The following is a 16,082-nucleotide window of genomic DNA, read 5'->3' as shown; positions in this document are numbered from 1 at the left end:
AGTGTACAGTATGTACGACGTGAAATTTAAGAACAAACATGTTTGCTAGAACTCTCGTGTGAACCGGAATGGAGAGGGAGGAACAGAGCGTGGGTGGCTTACGTACGTTATATGAACAGTGGCCCACTTTTGAACGAGGCAAGCTGCACAAGGTGCCAAGTATTTCACACCATTTAAGCGTAAACGATCGCCCATACGACTCGTGCAAAAACTAAAAAGGGAGTTCTAGATCATGCAGAACTCATGGACTCCATGCCATTCCGACCGCTTCCTGTGAACCCCTCCACCCCCACCCCCCTCGTAGTAACTGCCATTTGGAGCATGTTTTTGAGCACCATCATGAGGCCCACAGCCATAAGAGAGCAGAACACAGAGGGCCCATAATCCTTTCTGGCAGGAAATGGTTGGGATGCCAGGATACATCCACAGCAGGACTCATTCCCCCCACATGGCGTTTTGCGCAACGTTCACTCCAAACCTGCAACAGCTGGGGCACTGACCAGGACACGCTCACACAAACACATACATCCACTAATGACTGGACTGTCTTAATGAGGGTCATTGCTGTATGCTGTACTGTAGGACACATGACACTAAGCTTTAAGTTAAAGACTTACAGTAACCACATCAAACCAAATAACAACTTATCCACATCGAGAGAGAGAGAGAGAGAGAGAGAGAGAGAGAATATATAGCACATCTACAGTATAAGCTCAATGTGTTTTGAGCTTGTGTTGTATATCACCTATTTTTGCCATTTACTGGACAGTTTAAGTGGTTACAGTATCCCTTATTTTACACTTAATCGTATGTCAGTGTCACGTGAACATTTTGAAAATGTTCGATCTACTGTACAAGCTCACAACGCATCATGACATGTTTTCAGCTTGCCGATCCGCTTCACAAGTTTTGGACATTTGATAAACGTTTGAAAAGATTTTTGCCTGATAATGACAGACGACAGGTTGAAAGTGGTTTTAAAGAGGCTATAAAGGGGTTAGACAGGAAAATGAATAATGAATAAGCGAGTTTGTGCAGCCATAATCTACTTGTATGAGAGCACATCAGCATTCTTGAAGCGATACAAGCTATAGCTTATGTAAAAACATATACCACATGTTTCACAAATCCTCACCTTTGGCCTATTGTACTGACATGCATTTCTATATTACATACTACTTCCCGCTGCTGTACTCCCCTGCAAACATTTGTAAGGCTAATGCTGATTGCTAACAGACAACAGAACTCCTCCTTCCCTGCAGCCACAAGCTGACTTTTCCATAAAAGTTTGTAATTGGCCTCGTAATAATGATGTCATTAGGAATGTGAGGGACATGCACGCCTGACATTGTAATGAGGCGTCACGCTGTCATTGTACAATCTAAAGTACATGCAACATTTTTACAGCATAAGTCACTTTGGCTTTGTTAGGTGCAAAGGGATAATTTACTCTCTCTCTCGCACACACACATACATAATTAACTGGCAATGGTGCTCTTAGTATCCTTTTGGGGTTTTGATAGTTGGGCGTTGAAAAGAGGAGTGACAAAGAATTTGAGAATAATTACTGGCATGTAAATGAACTATTTATATCTTTTGACCCATAAGAGACTAATCTCTCAACATCGACATGGGACCAAGTGCAGAACCAGAAATGAATACCTGGAATCAGTCGTGATGAAATAGGAGAAATTAGGTAAAATATAAATGACACATATAAATAAAGTTAGAGAGAAATGTTTGCCATATTATATCTCATATTCATCATAGTCCATCCCAAATTCACCACGTGTAAAGATATTACTCAAAAACTCCTTTCCAAAGGTCCCAAGATCCCATGGGTTTGAATGACCTCGCAAAAGAGGTCAAGGTGGCCAAATCACTCATCAATACCTTTCTTTTGACCACATACCCTGGTATGGTCTAGTGTCACTATTTTGGGCATGTCGTTAAAGGCAAAACCTTTCCAGAAACAGCTAACATAGTGTACAAAAGTCATATTGAACAGCAACCCTGCCCCCTGGCCCATCATCATGGTTGGCCCCACCTCTCATCTGCACTCACACATCACACCTGAACTCTCTAACTAATCAGGCCCAGGTGTGTATAAATACTGCCTGTGCCCTCACTCTATTGTCAGCAGCCCAAGAGAGAACACCTTCAGAGCCCTGTTTGGCCATAAACCTGGTCATGCGTCAATGATGTGAGTTTGTTGTTATTGGTGTTTTGTAGTTGATGATGTTGCCATAATGATTGTTGCCTTGTAGTTGATGTTTCCTATGTCACCTAATTGTTTTATATTAATGTGATACTATTGTTACTTTGTACTTATGTGTTACTTTACTTTACTTTGTACTTATGTATTCTTTTTCTGTTGTAGAATAAACCATGACCTTAAAATATAATATCCTGGTGGTCCTCCTCCTCTTCACACTCTTACCGGTGTCACCATGGCGGTGTTGAAACCAGTCCAAACCCTCTCTATTTAACATGGTCCTTCGACGCCGAGAATCTTAACATCGCCATGGCTGGAGAGGAGCCCAGAAGACATGATGTCCACCAGTGCCACCACTCCTCCTCCAGCGCCCAGGGCGCCGCCTCCTCCGGAGCACGGGCTTCCTTCCAAGTCTACGGCCTCCTGAAGTCTCCTCCTCCTAAGGCCTCCCCTGAAGTCCTACGGCCTCCTGAAGTCTCCTCCTCCTAAGGCCTCCCCTGAAGTCCTACGGCCTCCTGAAGTCTCCTCCTCCTAAGGCCTCCCCTGAAGTCCTACGGCCTCCTGAAGTCTCCTCCTCCTAAGGCCTCCCCTGAAGTCCTACGGCCTCCTGAAGTCTCCTCCTCCTAAGGCCTCCCCTGAAGTCCTACGGCCTCCTAAAGTCTCCTCCTCCTAAGGCCTCCCCTGAAGTCCTACGGCCTCCTGAAGTCTCCTCCTCCTAAGGCCTCCCCTGAAGTCCTACGGCCTCCTGAAGTCTCCTCCTCCTAAGGCCTCCCCTGAAGTCCTAAGGCCTCCTAAAGTCTCCTCCTCCTAAGGCCTCCCCTGAAGTCCTACGGCCTCCTGAAGTCTCCTCCTCCTAAGGCCTCCCCTGAAGTCCTACGGCCTCCTGAAGTCTCCTCCTCCTAAGGCCTCCCCTGAAGTCCTACGGCCTCCTAAAGTCTCCTCCTCCTAAGGCCTCCCCTGAAGTCCTACGGCCTCCTAAAGTCTCCTCCTCCTAAGGCCTCCCCTGAAGTCCTAAGGCCTCCTAAAGTCTCCTCCTCCTAAGGCCTCCCCTGAAGTCCTAAGGCCTCCTAAAGTCTCCTCCTCCTAAGGCCTCCCCTGAAGTCCTACGGCCTCCTAAAGTCTCCTCCTCCTAAGGCCTCCCCTGAAGTCCTACGGCCTCCTAAAGTCTCCTCCTCCTAAGGCCTCCCCTGAAGTCCTAAGGCCTCCTGAAGTCTCCACCTGCTCCGGCCTCCTAGAGTCTCCGGCCTCTGAAGTCTCCGCCGCCTCCAGTGCTGCGGGCTCCACCTCCTGTCTCGCCTCCAGCACCCAGGGCCCCTCCTTCGGCAGCGCCCGGGGCTCCTCCTTCGGTGCCGTCTCTGCAGCCAGGGCTCCTAAGTCACCGCCTCCTCCTGCAGCCAGGGCTCCTCGGTCTCCACCTTCCCCTGCAGGTGGGCCCCTGCAGTTTCGACCACCACCTGAGCCCCCCCCAGCCCCAATCTGTTCTCACGGGGCGGCAGTACCACTTTTTTATTGCCAATATGACTTTCAGATGGGTAAATACTCGCGTATTTGGGGCGGCTGTACAAAAGTCATATTGAACAGCAACCCTGCCCCCTGGCCCATCATCATGGTTGGCCCCACCTCTCATCTGCACTCACACATCACACCTGAACTCTCTAACTAATCAGGCCCAGGTGTGTATAAATACTGCCTGTGCCCTCACTCTATTGTCAGCAGCCCAAGAGAGAACACCTTCAGAGCCCTGTTTGTCCATAAACCTGGTCATGCGTCAATGATGTGAGTTTGTTGTTATTGGTGTTTTGTAGTTGATGATGTTGCCATAATGATTGTTGCCTTGTAGTTGATGTTTCCTATGTCACCTAATTGTTTTATATTAATGTGATACTATTGTTACTTTGTACTTATGTGTTACTTTACGTGTTACTTTACTTTGTTCTTTTTCTGTTGTAGAATAAACCATGACCTTAAAATATAATATCCTGGTGGTCCTCCTCCTCTTCACACTCTTACCGGTGTCACCATGGCGGTGTTGAAACCAGTCCAAACCCTCTCTATTTAACACATAGCGTATCTAGCTCCCAACACATTGCAATACGACATGTTGTGAGCTTGTAGAGATCGGCTATTTGCGCCACTGTTGTCTGACGAGGTATAAAACAGAGCTAAAGTGGTTAATAACTAGCATTGACTTATGTACACTTGAGTATTGCTATTTGTGTGTGACGTGACACTTGAGTATTGCTATTTGTGTGTGACGTGACACTTATGAGCATTGAATGTTTCTTGGACACTTTATGTATATATTCTTCTTTTTTGTGACAGCTTTTTGACACTATGTTTATATTCTTCTTTTTATTGTGCCTTGCTTTTTCCCCCTTTTTCTTACTTCTTTGTAACTGCCTGGGCAACTGATTTTCCCCTGTGGGATAATAAAGGTATCTATCTATAAAGAGGAAGCCTATTAGTGGAATGGGCACTAAGTCAACCACTAGAGGGGATTACAAAGTGCAGCGCAGACGAACCAAAGCGGACAAAATGTCCTTTTCAGTACAGGGTTGTTTGACATGGAATAAAAACCTTCCAATGGCCATACGAGATTGTCCTACGTTTCCATCCTTCAAGTACAATCTAAAAGTAGTTTAGATAGTTACTTATTACCAAACTTGCTACCATTCCTAATCGGGTTAAGTACCTACCACTCCACTGCAGAGACTAGGTGTTTGAATCCACCGCAGTGCATCTGGGCTAGCCTAGATGCACTGCACAGTTTACTAGGCTACATCTGGGCATCTATATGAACACAATTGTCTATGTTAAGGGGAGGGAGTAGTGATCGATCTGTGTTGCTGCACATACTGTACTCCAATTTTCTGTGGCGGATGGGGGTGTTCTGTCCTCCCTGTGGGGGCTCCTCACTGGCAGGCGAGTCAGTAGGCAGTGGCAACAAAATAAGGTGCAGGGAGAAATTAAATGGGCCACCTTCTCTCATGGCCATGGTAAAGCGTATGATCAACCTGCCTTTCTCAGGATGCGTACTGAAACCAGTTTCAAGGAAATGTCCCTGAATAAACCAGGTCAGGACGTGATAGTACACAATGTGCCAATTTATATGGAGGTAAACCATCCCACATTGTGAATCTGATGCCACAGGCCTGATGTGTGTACACACATGTGGCTGTTCGTTCTCTCCAGTAATCAACTGTGAAGGTTAATACTGCAGGCATCGCACATGTATTGCCTCATGTCATTCTTAACTGCATTCAGTATTCCCTGTGCAATGTTACTAAAGAAAGAAAGAAAGAAAGAAAGAAAGAAAAGGAAAAAAAAATCATCCTACAGTCTGTCTGGCTGTGGAATTGATTCTGTAGCATATCGCTCATCTGTTCCTAGAAAAGCTTACACATCAGGATCTAATTTTCTTGAGTAAAAAAACAGACGACAGGCACGCTTGCAGTCTGGCTATCAAATAGCAGCGGCATAATAGGCAATCTAAATGGTATGCATTCAGATTGCATTGTTCCGTACTTTTAAGAACATGTCAGTGTTCAGCAGAGGGGCCAGGAAACGATGAATATACAGTACATTAATGGTGGTCTGCTTGTCACTCTGGGGCTTTTCAACAGCTGCAACACTACAGGCAGACTACTGTGAAATCAGCTTATTGTCACTGTTGTGTGGAAACCTTGTATATCCAAAATTGTTACTTTTCAGGAAATAAAAAAAAACCTGTGTTCTAATGGGTTCTAATGGATAAGTTATTATTTGATCAAATGTATGTTGTTTTTTGCTACTTTTGTGTGACACGGTACTGTAGTATGGTGAAGTAGGGCTTAATTTTACTGAGGGAAAAAATTGAAATGGAGATACAAGGTTTCCTCAGTAACAGAAACAATATTATTAATCTCTGCTCCTGGACTTGGAAGACTTGTGATACAAATTGCAGATGCAGACAGGTAGCATGGCACAGCTTTTTCCAAGACACCCAGTCCTTACTCCGTACAGTATGTCTACATCTGGAGGCACTGGAAGATTTAAGACATTGATTTGTCACGTAGACAGTGCATCAGCCAAGGCATCCATCCTGGCCTCACCTCCTCCTGACCAATTTTCTAAGAGAGAAAATGACAATGTGGAACGGTCTCCAACAGACTCCAACAGACCAGGTCCAAGCAGATGGCAGGATTCATTGGTTCCCTAGTCTCTATCATTTGGTAAAAAGAATGTCTGGAATCCAAAGTCACTCCATAAAAGCCACGCTTCAAAATCATTAAAATCCCTGCCAAGGGGCGACACGAGGCAGTAAAACATGAGGAACTACCTCTAGACCCGAGCACAGCTCATTGAATGAAGCCTCACTTGACACTTTATGAGCTGCAAGCTCCGAAGTGACACAAAACATATAACTTATTTGGTTTGTCAAAGAGCTTAAGCGCATGAAAAATAAATCACAACACGAATGCTCTTGAAAGCTGTGGAGTCCTGGCGTTCAGTTGATCTCAGAGGCCGGTGCATGGAACCCGACTGAGCCTCTGTATTGAAGGATGCTATGAATCGTCTGCTCCATCATACAAAGCATCCTGCAATACAGAGTCTGCTCAGCGGCATTCTCATGTCCTACATGAGGAGTACCAAGTTCTGCCCTCTAGGAGGCGCTTTAGGGTGCCAGGCTACAAGAAAAATAAAGTACTGTTCAAGCACTCCTTTGTTCTATCAATCTACACTGCTCAACCAGGGAGGTGTTCCTCAGTCTATAACACTGCTGCTCAACCCACAAGAGCGCAGGGAGGTGTTCTTCACTCTATAACTTTCTCGATGAAGGTAGTCATGTAGCCGGACAACTATTCCACAATCTACTAAAGCTAGTCTGGAACTACACATCCCGAAAGCCCAGAACGGAAGCCGTCATCTGTTTGTCATTTCCGTACACAAAAACATATTTTAAAATATCTTTACAATTCACTTTAGAATTTCAATTTCTGAAAAGCAGTAAGCTATATTATGCTTTGATAATATGCTTTTGATTTTGCACGGCTGTAAAGACGAAATGGAAGCGGGGAGGAGGCAACACATGCTCTTTATCCTCGGATCATTTTCAGAGCTTCCATGCTCCAGAGCGTACGACGGAAGCTTTTGAAAATTGTGAGAGGCAACAGTCTGGCTCCCGAGATTAAGATAAAGGCAATGGTATCAACGGCCTTGCTGCCTTCAGGGACTACAGTTGAATTGATTGCAGGGGCTTGCTATGGGACACAATTCTCCCTTATGCCGAATGATGTCTCAATTGTGGGCTTGAAATCCTAGGCACCTGTGTGTGTCTATGATGTTACTCATAATGAATGGTCAATTGGCAAAACATATTTTATCAGTACTATGACATCAGTAACATGACACCTGTCTTCCATATTTGCACAAATGAAAAGAAATGCAGAGGCATCCAGGCAACAGGACTGGAAATGTGGACTGTTTGTGACGATTTGAGTGTTTGAGGTCTCAAAGCTGAAACATGCAATTAACTCCTGTATGGTTCTTTAACACTAGTCTAGAACCATGGTACATTTTTGCCTACAGCACCTGTGAAGAGAAGACTTTAGCACACCCAGTTCCTCTTAGGCAGGTGCGTGGGTAACAGAACAGTAGGAAGGAATCTTAGACAGATTCCGTTTCGGTCGTGAGACCTTCGACCGAAACGTTCTCTTTTCAATAAACTACCCCCCAGGGTTTCCTGCAGGAAAAAGTCTTGACCAGGGGGGAAGCAAAGGAAAATTTTGCTTAATTAACACGTTGCAGTCCGAAATAGAATGGGGGTTGGTAGATTAGCCGTGAAATTTCTATTATTGTATTGTGATCTGAGACATAATATTATGTTTATAAACATGACCCCGCAGCCCCTCCATCTTGAACAGCGCCGCTGTTTTTTCTTTTTTTTTTCCCCCCAGGCCAGTAACTCACCATGATTTTCTCGATCTCCGTTGGGATAGAATGGGGGTTTTGGCCGATCGTCGATGTCCCCGTGCGTTTCGCGTGCGCGATCCTTTCACGTAAATGTCCCCGCAAATAGTCCATGTGTGACTGAAGAACAGACCTGAAAAGTTTCGCTAACATAGCCCCAAGCATGGCTGCAGGAGGAGCTCGAGTGTGTAGACAGTAAACGGATGGGTGGAAGGTGCCTTGGAGAAGGAGAGGCGCTGACGTCACCTCTGCTTCATGCACGGTCTGCATGAGCCATCAGTGCACGAGTGGTGACTAGGGAAGGTTAGACGATCGCCGATTTTCGGATCAAAAGCTTTTATTCCGGTTTTAAAGACAAAGTCCGGGAATGTGCGACGTGGCTGAGAGTCCCTGGGGGGATGTGCGATATAGTACGGTTTTAACATTAAGGGGCTCCCCTTGGCTTAGAAGGTGTTAATTAATTAATTTGCTTAATTAAAATGCATTTCTTGATTAATTTTTATTATATTAATTCTTATGTTTGCCCTCAAAATATTAAGTGAAGTTAAATAAGAGAGAGAAGTTGCTTATAACAAACAAATCAAAACATATTTCGATTTTTGATTAAATCAGTTATCATTTTTGCCCTCAAAATATTAATGAGTTGGTGTGAAAAAGGAAAATGCAACTACATTATGCTATCATTATTCACATTTATTCAACATTGTGTAGCAAAACCAGTTTAGCTACTTTGACCCTGTACATCTGCTATTTGAAAATAGCTGATCTACAAGCTCACAGCATCACACAGCTAAACCAAACGTTGGCGAGCTTGTTTATAGGCTACTTTACATTTAAGTACCAATCGTTCTTATTTTCTTTTGAAGTCCACCGATCGGCTCTTATTTTGAAGCCTATGTATTGACTGGGGTAACAGGTTTACGTTGGTCTGACATGACGAACAATAACATAGCTACCTAGCTTGCTAGTGCTACTGTGTGCTGGTGATGACCAGTGATCGGACGCTATACTATTGTCGTAGCGTTAGGTAACGTGGTATTGGCGCTGCTATGTTTAATCTTACACATTAAACCAACGTAAATAGTAAAGCTTTTCACACGGAAGGCTTTATAGAGCACCCGCACAAAGTCCCGTGAAACGAACTCTGAGCCGCTCAGGGCAGGGCTGCATTGTGCCAGCCACCCTCTCCTCCTCTCCTCTCCGTGAGGAGAAACATGCTCGCGGGCGGCGGCGCAGCGCAGCATGGTGTAGGCGAAATGTGAAGTCCATCTACTGTAAACTGTATATTAGTCCCAAATCGCAAAATGTACCATAGTGGTTTTAAAAGAAATCTACATCTCTTCCGCGCACCGCTAAAGCCCCGGTGAACATTTGTGACGGTGGGCTGCTCTGGACGTGTGTATGTGATGAAAACAAGCATGCACTGGTGACGTTTAGGGCTTTTCGCTATGCGTCTTGGCCGGGCGCTAAAAATGTCAGACCAGGCACAGCGCCTGGCTTGTAAAGTGCTGCCGGGAAACCCTGCCCTCTGGAACGTGCAAGTGGCAATGTGCAGGTTTATCTGTCTAAGATTCCTTCCTACTGCCTACAGTACCTGCAACAGCTAGCTGCTTAACTCATTCCCTGCTAGGCCCGATAGTCCAGAGAATTTTTTTTTACCCCAAAAAATGAAGTAGGCATGATAGCAATCGCGAAATTGCATGTTTGACCCCCATAGCAACCCCATATTTCAAACATGGCAGCCATCTTTGTTTACATTTTAGGAAAACATAATGGCTGCTAGTTCATGAATGCCTGAACGGATTTCCATTCGGATTTTTTTGTTTGAAAGCTGTGAGCAATGTACACACACGTGGTGCATGATCTAGGCATGGGTGTGCATGATCCGTGCACTATGAATTACATGGAAGTCTATGGAGACAGAGGCATATGAGAGTACGAAGGTATTTACAAATGGCGGGGAACGTGTTAATTAAAGCCTAAATGCCTGCACAATCTGCTCCAACTTCGATACATTTCCATACACAAGAAATGTATATTCACATCCCTAGAAATTTGAGTGGAATATTAATTTATATAGGACTATTAATACAAAAATGTGTAAGTACTAATAATAAATATAGCGCTAGTTCTAGTGTTAAGTAGTTGGCAGGTACTGTACAGTACAGCGGCCAGGGACCAGCACAGCTGCGCAGGGATCAAAGGCACTAGCAGCTGTATGTCACTAACACAGAAAGGCCCAATCGGGATGTCATGTAACTTGACCCACCTGCAGGGCACAGTTCATCATGCGGATGGTGTAATCAAACTGTTGGTGATCCAGTATGGCCCGGTTCTGTTGGACATGTAGACTCAGCTCCTCCGTCAGACACTGGCGAGCTGCTTTACCTTTCAGGGCCCGCAGTGCAGCTGGCAAGGTCTGTAACAGCCAGAAAAGAAAAAAAAAGTATTAAGTCAAGTCAAAGTCACATTTTATTATCGCCCAATATCACAAAACATGTGTTTTCCGTTTACTCTTGAATGTGCTAGACTCTCGGATATGGATAGGGAGAGGATTCCAGAGACGACAGGCTTGATAGTTAAAGTAAAGAAATATACATACTGTACATATAAACAGAATATCCCTACTTATAAGGACACACGTATATACAGTAGATGATCATTGCAACATAGGACAGGAAACAATAGGGATGGGAACGACATGATAAGATTTACCGACGTCATTAGAGTTTCTGATTATCGCTATGATTTTCCTTTATTGATTCCTGATCAATTTCCAGCGTGGAAAAACAATAAGCCTACTTTTCAACTGTTTTCTTATCTCTCCGAGTCTGAACTGACACGAAACAGCAGAAATAAAGCTTGCATGTGCTGTATGCCTAATGACATTCTGAACATGTTAATATAAATGAAAATGCTCCTTTCTATTTTCAGCAGCATCATCGTTGTTTTGCAATGAGCAACTGATAAAAAATAAAATGCCAGCATTGATAAAAGGAATTGCTAAGATCAGAGACTCACAATGACTTTTATCGGATTCTCTAACATTGTGATGCGACGTGTTGTGAGCTTGTAGACCGCTTATTTTCACAAGGTTTGTGAAACACTCTTGCATGATGAAGTAGGGCATCAATATAGAAAAAAAAACATAAAAAAGTTGAAATATGGAGATATGGAGATACAAGGTTTCTGCCTGACAGCAATGATATGGTATGTGCACTAACCATCTGAGCCACCAGGCACCTTATATACCGTAGCGATGTTCAGGGAAATATAAAGCAAGTGACCCATCTATCACCGTTAACATTGCATGGTTAGAAGTTGTTGGCTTGCTGTATGGCTAATGGTTTTCACATTGACCATGTGGCGGTGATGGGTTTACAGGCAAAAGGGAGATTTACACAGCGCATGCTATGCATTTTTGCATTCGCATAGGGATGCATGCTTGCATTATATAACTCCCATATTGAGCCAGTGGGGTACATAAAGAAACTGGTCTGGCAGCTGTCCTGTTTCAAGCAAGTTGAATAGTATGTTCCCATGGGCTCACACACTGGGGGCCAAAACAGAGGGAAATTTAAACTGTCCTCTTTTTTAACGTAAATGTTTTAAGATAAACCAAAATTTAAAAAAATACACGAGCAATAGGACAATATAATATATCCACACGTACCATTAACCTAAGAGCAATACCATTAACCCTAGAGTTAAAATAATAACATTGTTTAGTGAAGATAATCACTAGATTATGGGGTTTCAGTGTCAGCGTTTCATTGTGTCTCTGTGTCAGTGTGCCAGCTGGGACGTATTAGGATGCGGAAGGTGCAGAGAGATCTACAACAGCAGACGGCCTGCATCATGGCTTCAGCGTGGAGGATATATGCTCGCGTGTGCGCAGCCTTTATCAAAGACATGTGCTGACAGACGCTATGCATCACCTTCTCCGTCTCCAGGGTCTTGTTGTCAAAGATGAAGGAGATGCAGCTCCTCACCACCTCCAGGCGACGAGCGCTGTTGAACACCGATCCGCTCTTACCCCCCAGGGACACTAGAAAGTCAATAACCAACAAAACAACACTGAGGTATGTACAGTACAGTGTCATCAGTGACACAGAGTCAATGGGTTAACTTCAAATTGTAACCACTCGAATCCAGGCATCCATATTCTGGGTGGAGAATTGCCAAAAAGATTGCAGTGTACAAGCTTGTAGATCGGCAACTTCAGATCTGAGTTTTGGTGTGTAGAGTCTAGGAACATTGACTACACGACTACAAATCCTGTTACACTCGACATTACTGAAGACACTCTTTTAAAGCATATCTTAAGATTTACTAGATTTCCCTGTTTTGTTGCGACCGAAGGTCGCAGTATACCATGAGAAATGTTGTAGCTTGTCCGTCCGTCTTTCAGTACAGGAAGTGATGTCACATGTCTTTCCATACAGGAAGTGATGTCACGTGACATCACCTCATCAAAGATCAAACCCTGGATATTCATACTGTCACTCTGATATCACCTGTGATGTCACAGTTGATGCCCTGTTAGGGTACCCCCTTATGCCCATATATTATGGGGATCCCCAGGCATCAAACCCAGGCCCTAACTCGCCAAGGCCCTGCTTGGCTTTACTAATTAACATACGTTTTATGCCCATATATGGAGATTCCTATATTTTTAATATTAAGGACATTATTAAGGATATTATGTTATCAATATTAAGGACATATCTGGGAATGCCCATATTTGGTAATGTCCATATATGGGCATGTTTTGACATAACATTGTTGACTATCATGCAGGGGTCTCCATATATGAGTAACTGGCCAGATGGCCAAGAATTGGCGCGACCTCGCCCTTTAGGGCACCCTGAGGTCGCATGTCACCCTGAGGTGTCTTACTAGTGATAACCAACTTAAAATTCTCAAGTGTTCGTCTCCTAAGCTGATAAGAAATCATCATGGATGTTTGAATTTCAAAGGGTTATTTTCCCACTATCCAAGTACAGTTGTAAGTAACTCAAGTCCGTTTCTCTAAGACTAGAGCAGGGGTCTTCAACAGGGGGTCCGGGACCCCTAGGGGGTCCTCAGAGTTACTACAAGGGGGCTGCCAAATTTTTGTGTGATACAGTAGGATAATTATTTTAAATTAACAACTTGAATCCTCTGATCACTATTATGAGGAGAACTTTTGCCAAAAATAGCCGATCTACAAGCTCTCAGCGCCTTGCAGTAGATCGCCAATTTTCGGCAAATAGGTTTGGTGTAGAGGTCAAAAAGAGCAGATCAAGTACAGAGTGAAAGGTCAAGTTCAAGTATCAACTATTTAAGTGGTTAAATGTCTGAAAATACACATTAACACGAATCCAACATTGATTGATGACAGCGCTGTCAAACAAGTCTATGATGAGTCTATCTATGAAATCGATGAAAATCCCCATCACACCATCCGCCATCACATTATTGCAATATGTAGTGGGAGTCCCTGCTTCATCTCTCTCTCAACTAAGGGGTCCTTGGCCTGAAAACATTGAAGACCCCTGGACTAGAGGGTTGTTTAAGTGGTTAAACTGTGTCAGCTATGATACAGAGTGACTGTTTGCTGTGACATACCAACTGGTGGCCCAGCGGGAACAACGCACTTCTTTACAGGCCGCGTGCTCGGAGCCAGAGACGTAGCGTGTTTGGCCACGCCCTCCTGTATCAAGGCCTCCACCTTGGCGTCCTCCAGCAAGGGGAAGGGCACCTGGTGCACCCGTAGGTGGGAGCCCTCTGACGGCCGAGGCACTTTCTGGAATGCCATGTGGGGGTTGGGGTTCTCCTGTAGGACAAAGAGGCACATGCATTAAAACGTTAACATAGATACAGTACACACTAAAGCTACAGTTATTCTTAGTGTGCGGTGTCTGGTGTCACACACTGAAAATAATGATTTACAAGCTCACAACACGTTGTGCTGCGACGCTTTGCATACCTGCCATTTTGGTAATGTAACACCAGCACACAATTAAGTATAAATCAGGTATAACACTAACCCTAACTAACCCGTATATGTCTAACTAAACCTAACCTGGAATCTTTTCTTAAATGTAAGCCTAACTCCAAAAATAAATGTAACCACAAAACAACCATTTCGCTTGTGAGGGCCACGAAAAGTGTATTTCTCAAATTATGCTATACTTGGGGGGACATTTGACCCTCATACGTATGTATAGTAATCTATAAGTGCGCGCGCGCACGCACACACACACACACACACACACACACACACACAAACACACACACACACACACACACACACACACACACACACACACACACACACACACACACACAAATACTGTCAGAGAGTGAGTAAGTAGTTTTCCGACACTGTAAGAAATGAGCAGTTGCATCGCGAGGACACTATAATAACATTAGAATAGATGAGGAAGATCTTACGTTCTTGTACAGTTGTTCAGAGAGCTCCCTCATGTGCTTCTGCATCAGAACAGGGTTCATCTCCTCTTCCTTAAAGCGCTCAGGGTCAAAGGCCACCAGCTGCACACGCACACGCACACACACACACACACACACACACACACACACAGTAAATGCAATCTTAAATAAATAACTGGGCTGTTAGACAATACAAAAGTATTCAATTTCATTCTCAGAATATCATGCATGCAATTTCAAATGCTAGATAAGAGTCAATAACACATTTGCAAAAATCATCATCATCTTTTTATCTTCTGGGGGCAAGTTTGTTTCTAAATAACAGATAACGAGGCTTGGCTGTGCCCCTTTATGCTATTTTTCACTGGGAGGCAAACCAGTACCAGAAGTTCAATGGTTGGTTCAATATTGAAGTTAATGACAGCCAAGTAGTCAAGTGACTGGGACATTTGTCAAAAAATCGGTTCAGGAGAACAAGAAGACATATTACACGCTGTGTAACAATATCATTTTATTCAGGTATCTAAAGCGCACAGAGTAGGTTTCTGACTGTTCCATAAGTATGGGCTGTCATCGCAACTATACAGTGTACAAAACCTTTTTTCCTGAACCAATTATCTAATCAAAAATATTGTTTATTCACAATCACTTCAACGTACTCCATCCAACTTACAGCATTGCCAGAGGGCCTGTCCTCTATCAGCTTCTATCCAATTATTTAGTGATTGTGTTGACAGCTTTTCATTAAAAATAAATAAATCTGTTAACAAAAAGTACAGTTCATTTTCAAGACAAACTACAAATGGGACATTTCATTTGGCCCAAAACATTCTTTTGATCCCAACTGAGACTTATTGAATTGAAGGTCAACTAAGCGCATCCATATCCCACTGTGCTACTGACCTAACCTAGTGAAAGGGCCACAAGGTTAATATGGTCCAGCCTTGACGGCAAGTGATAACTTTATCATTGCTGTCGGGGAGAAAACTTCCTTAACATGTTTTTTTTTTCTTCTTTGTATAATGCCCTATTTTATTTTAATACTTCACTATGCTTCACTACTTATGCGATTGTCATTTGTAGCAAAATAGATGATCTACTGTACAAGCTCACAATGTGTCATATAATGAAATGTATTAACTTGTGACCATGTAATACATACATCCATTGCAACACAGGTTATTGTTTTCCATTTTCTGAAAGGTAACGTTTTGAACATAACAATGTTCCCACCTGACAGCAGTGAGTTATGGAATGTTTAACACTGGATGACCTCTCTCTTCACCTTCCAGTTTAATAAGTCACATGAGTCATTCCCATGAGCTATCAGCTTGTTTAATGTGACAAATGTGTAAAGCCTGATTTATATTTCGTCGCACGACGGTGTTGCACGGCTAAAATAGCCCACCTACAAGCTTGCAACGCGTAGTGAGCTTGTAGGTCAGCTATTTTTGGCGCGTGGCCATCATGCGACTAGAGCATA

At 43.7% G+C, this 16,082-nt stretch overlaps 1 protein-coding gene across 2 annotated transcripts in view; it reads right to left on the bottom strand.

Moving 5' to 3' along the window:
• sbf2 (SET binding factor 2) overlaps positions 1-16,082 on the bottom strand; it is a 156,444-nt gene that overhangs the window by 65,460 nt on the left and 74,902 nt on the right. For both annotated transcript variants that reach the window (XM_080730700.1, XM_080730699.1), the window contains exons 13-16: positions 14,603-14,701; positions 13,775-13,982; positions 12,103-12,212; positions 10,434-10,583 (exon numbers count right to left, since the gene is read on the bottom strand). In XM_080730700.1, the coding sequence (XP_080586826.1) occupies positions 10,434-10,583; positions 12,103-12,212; positions 13,775-13,982; positions 14,603-14,701 (567 nt within the window). The remainder of the gene's footprint in view (positions 1-10,433; positions 10,584-12,102; positions 12,213-13,774; positions 13,983-14,602; positions 14,702-16,082) is intronic.

Source organism: Nannobrachium achirus (assembly GCF_963921795.1).
Source record: "Nannobrachium achirus genome assembly, chromosome: 7".
Taxonomy (NCBI): domain Eukaryota; kingdom Metazoa; phylum Chordata; class Actinopteri; order Myctophiformes; family Myctophidae; genus Nannobrachium; species Nannobrachium achirus.
Note: the sequence above shows the minus strand (reverse complement) of the source record. Positions and strands in the feature narration are given on the sequence as shown.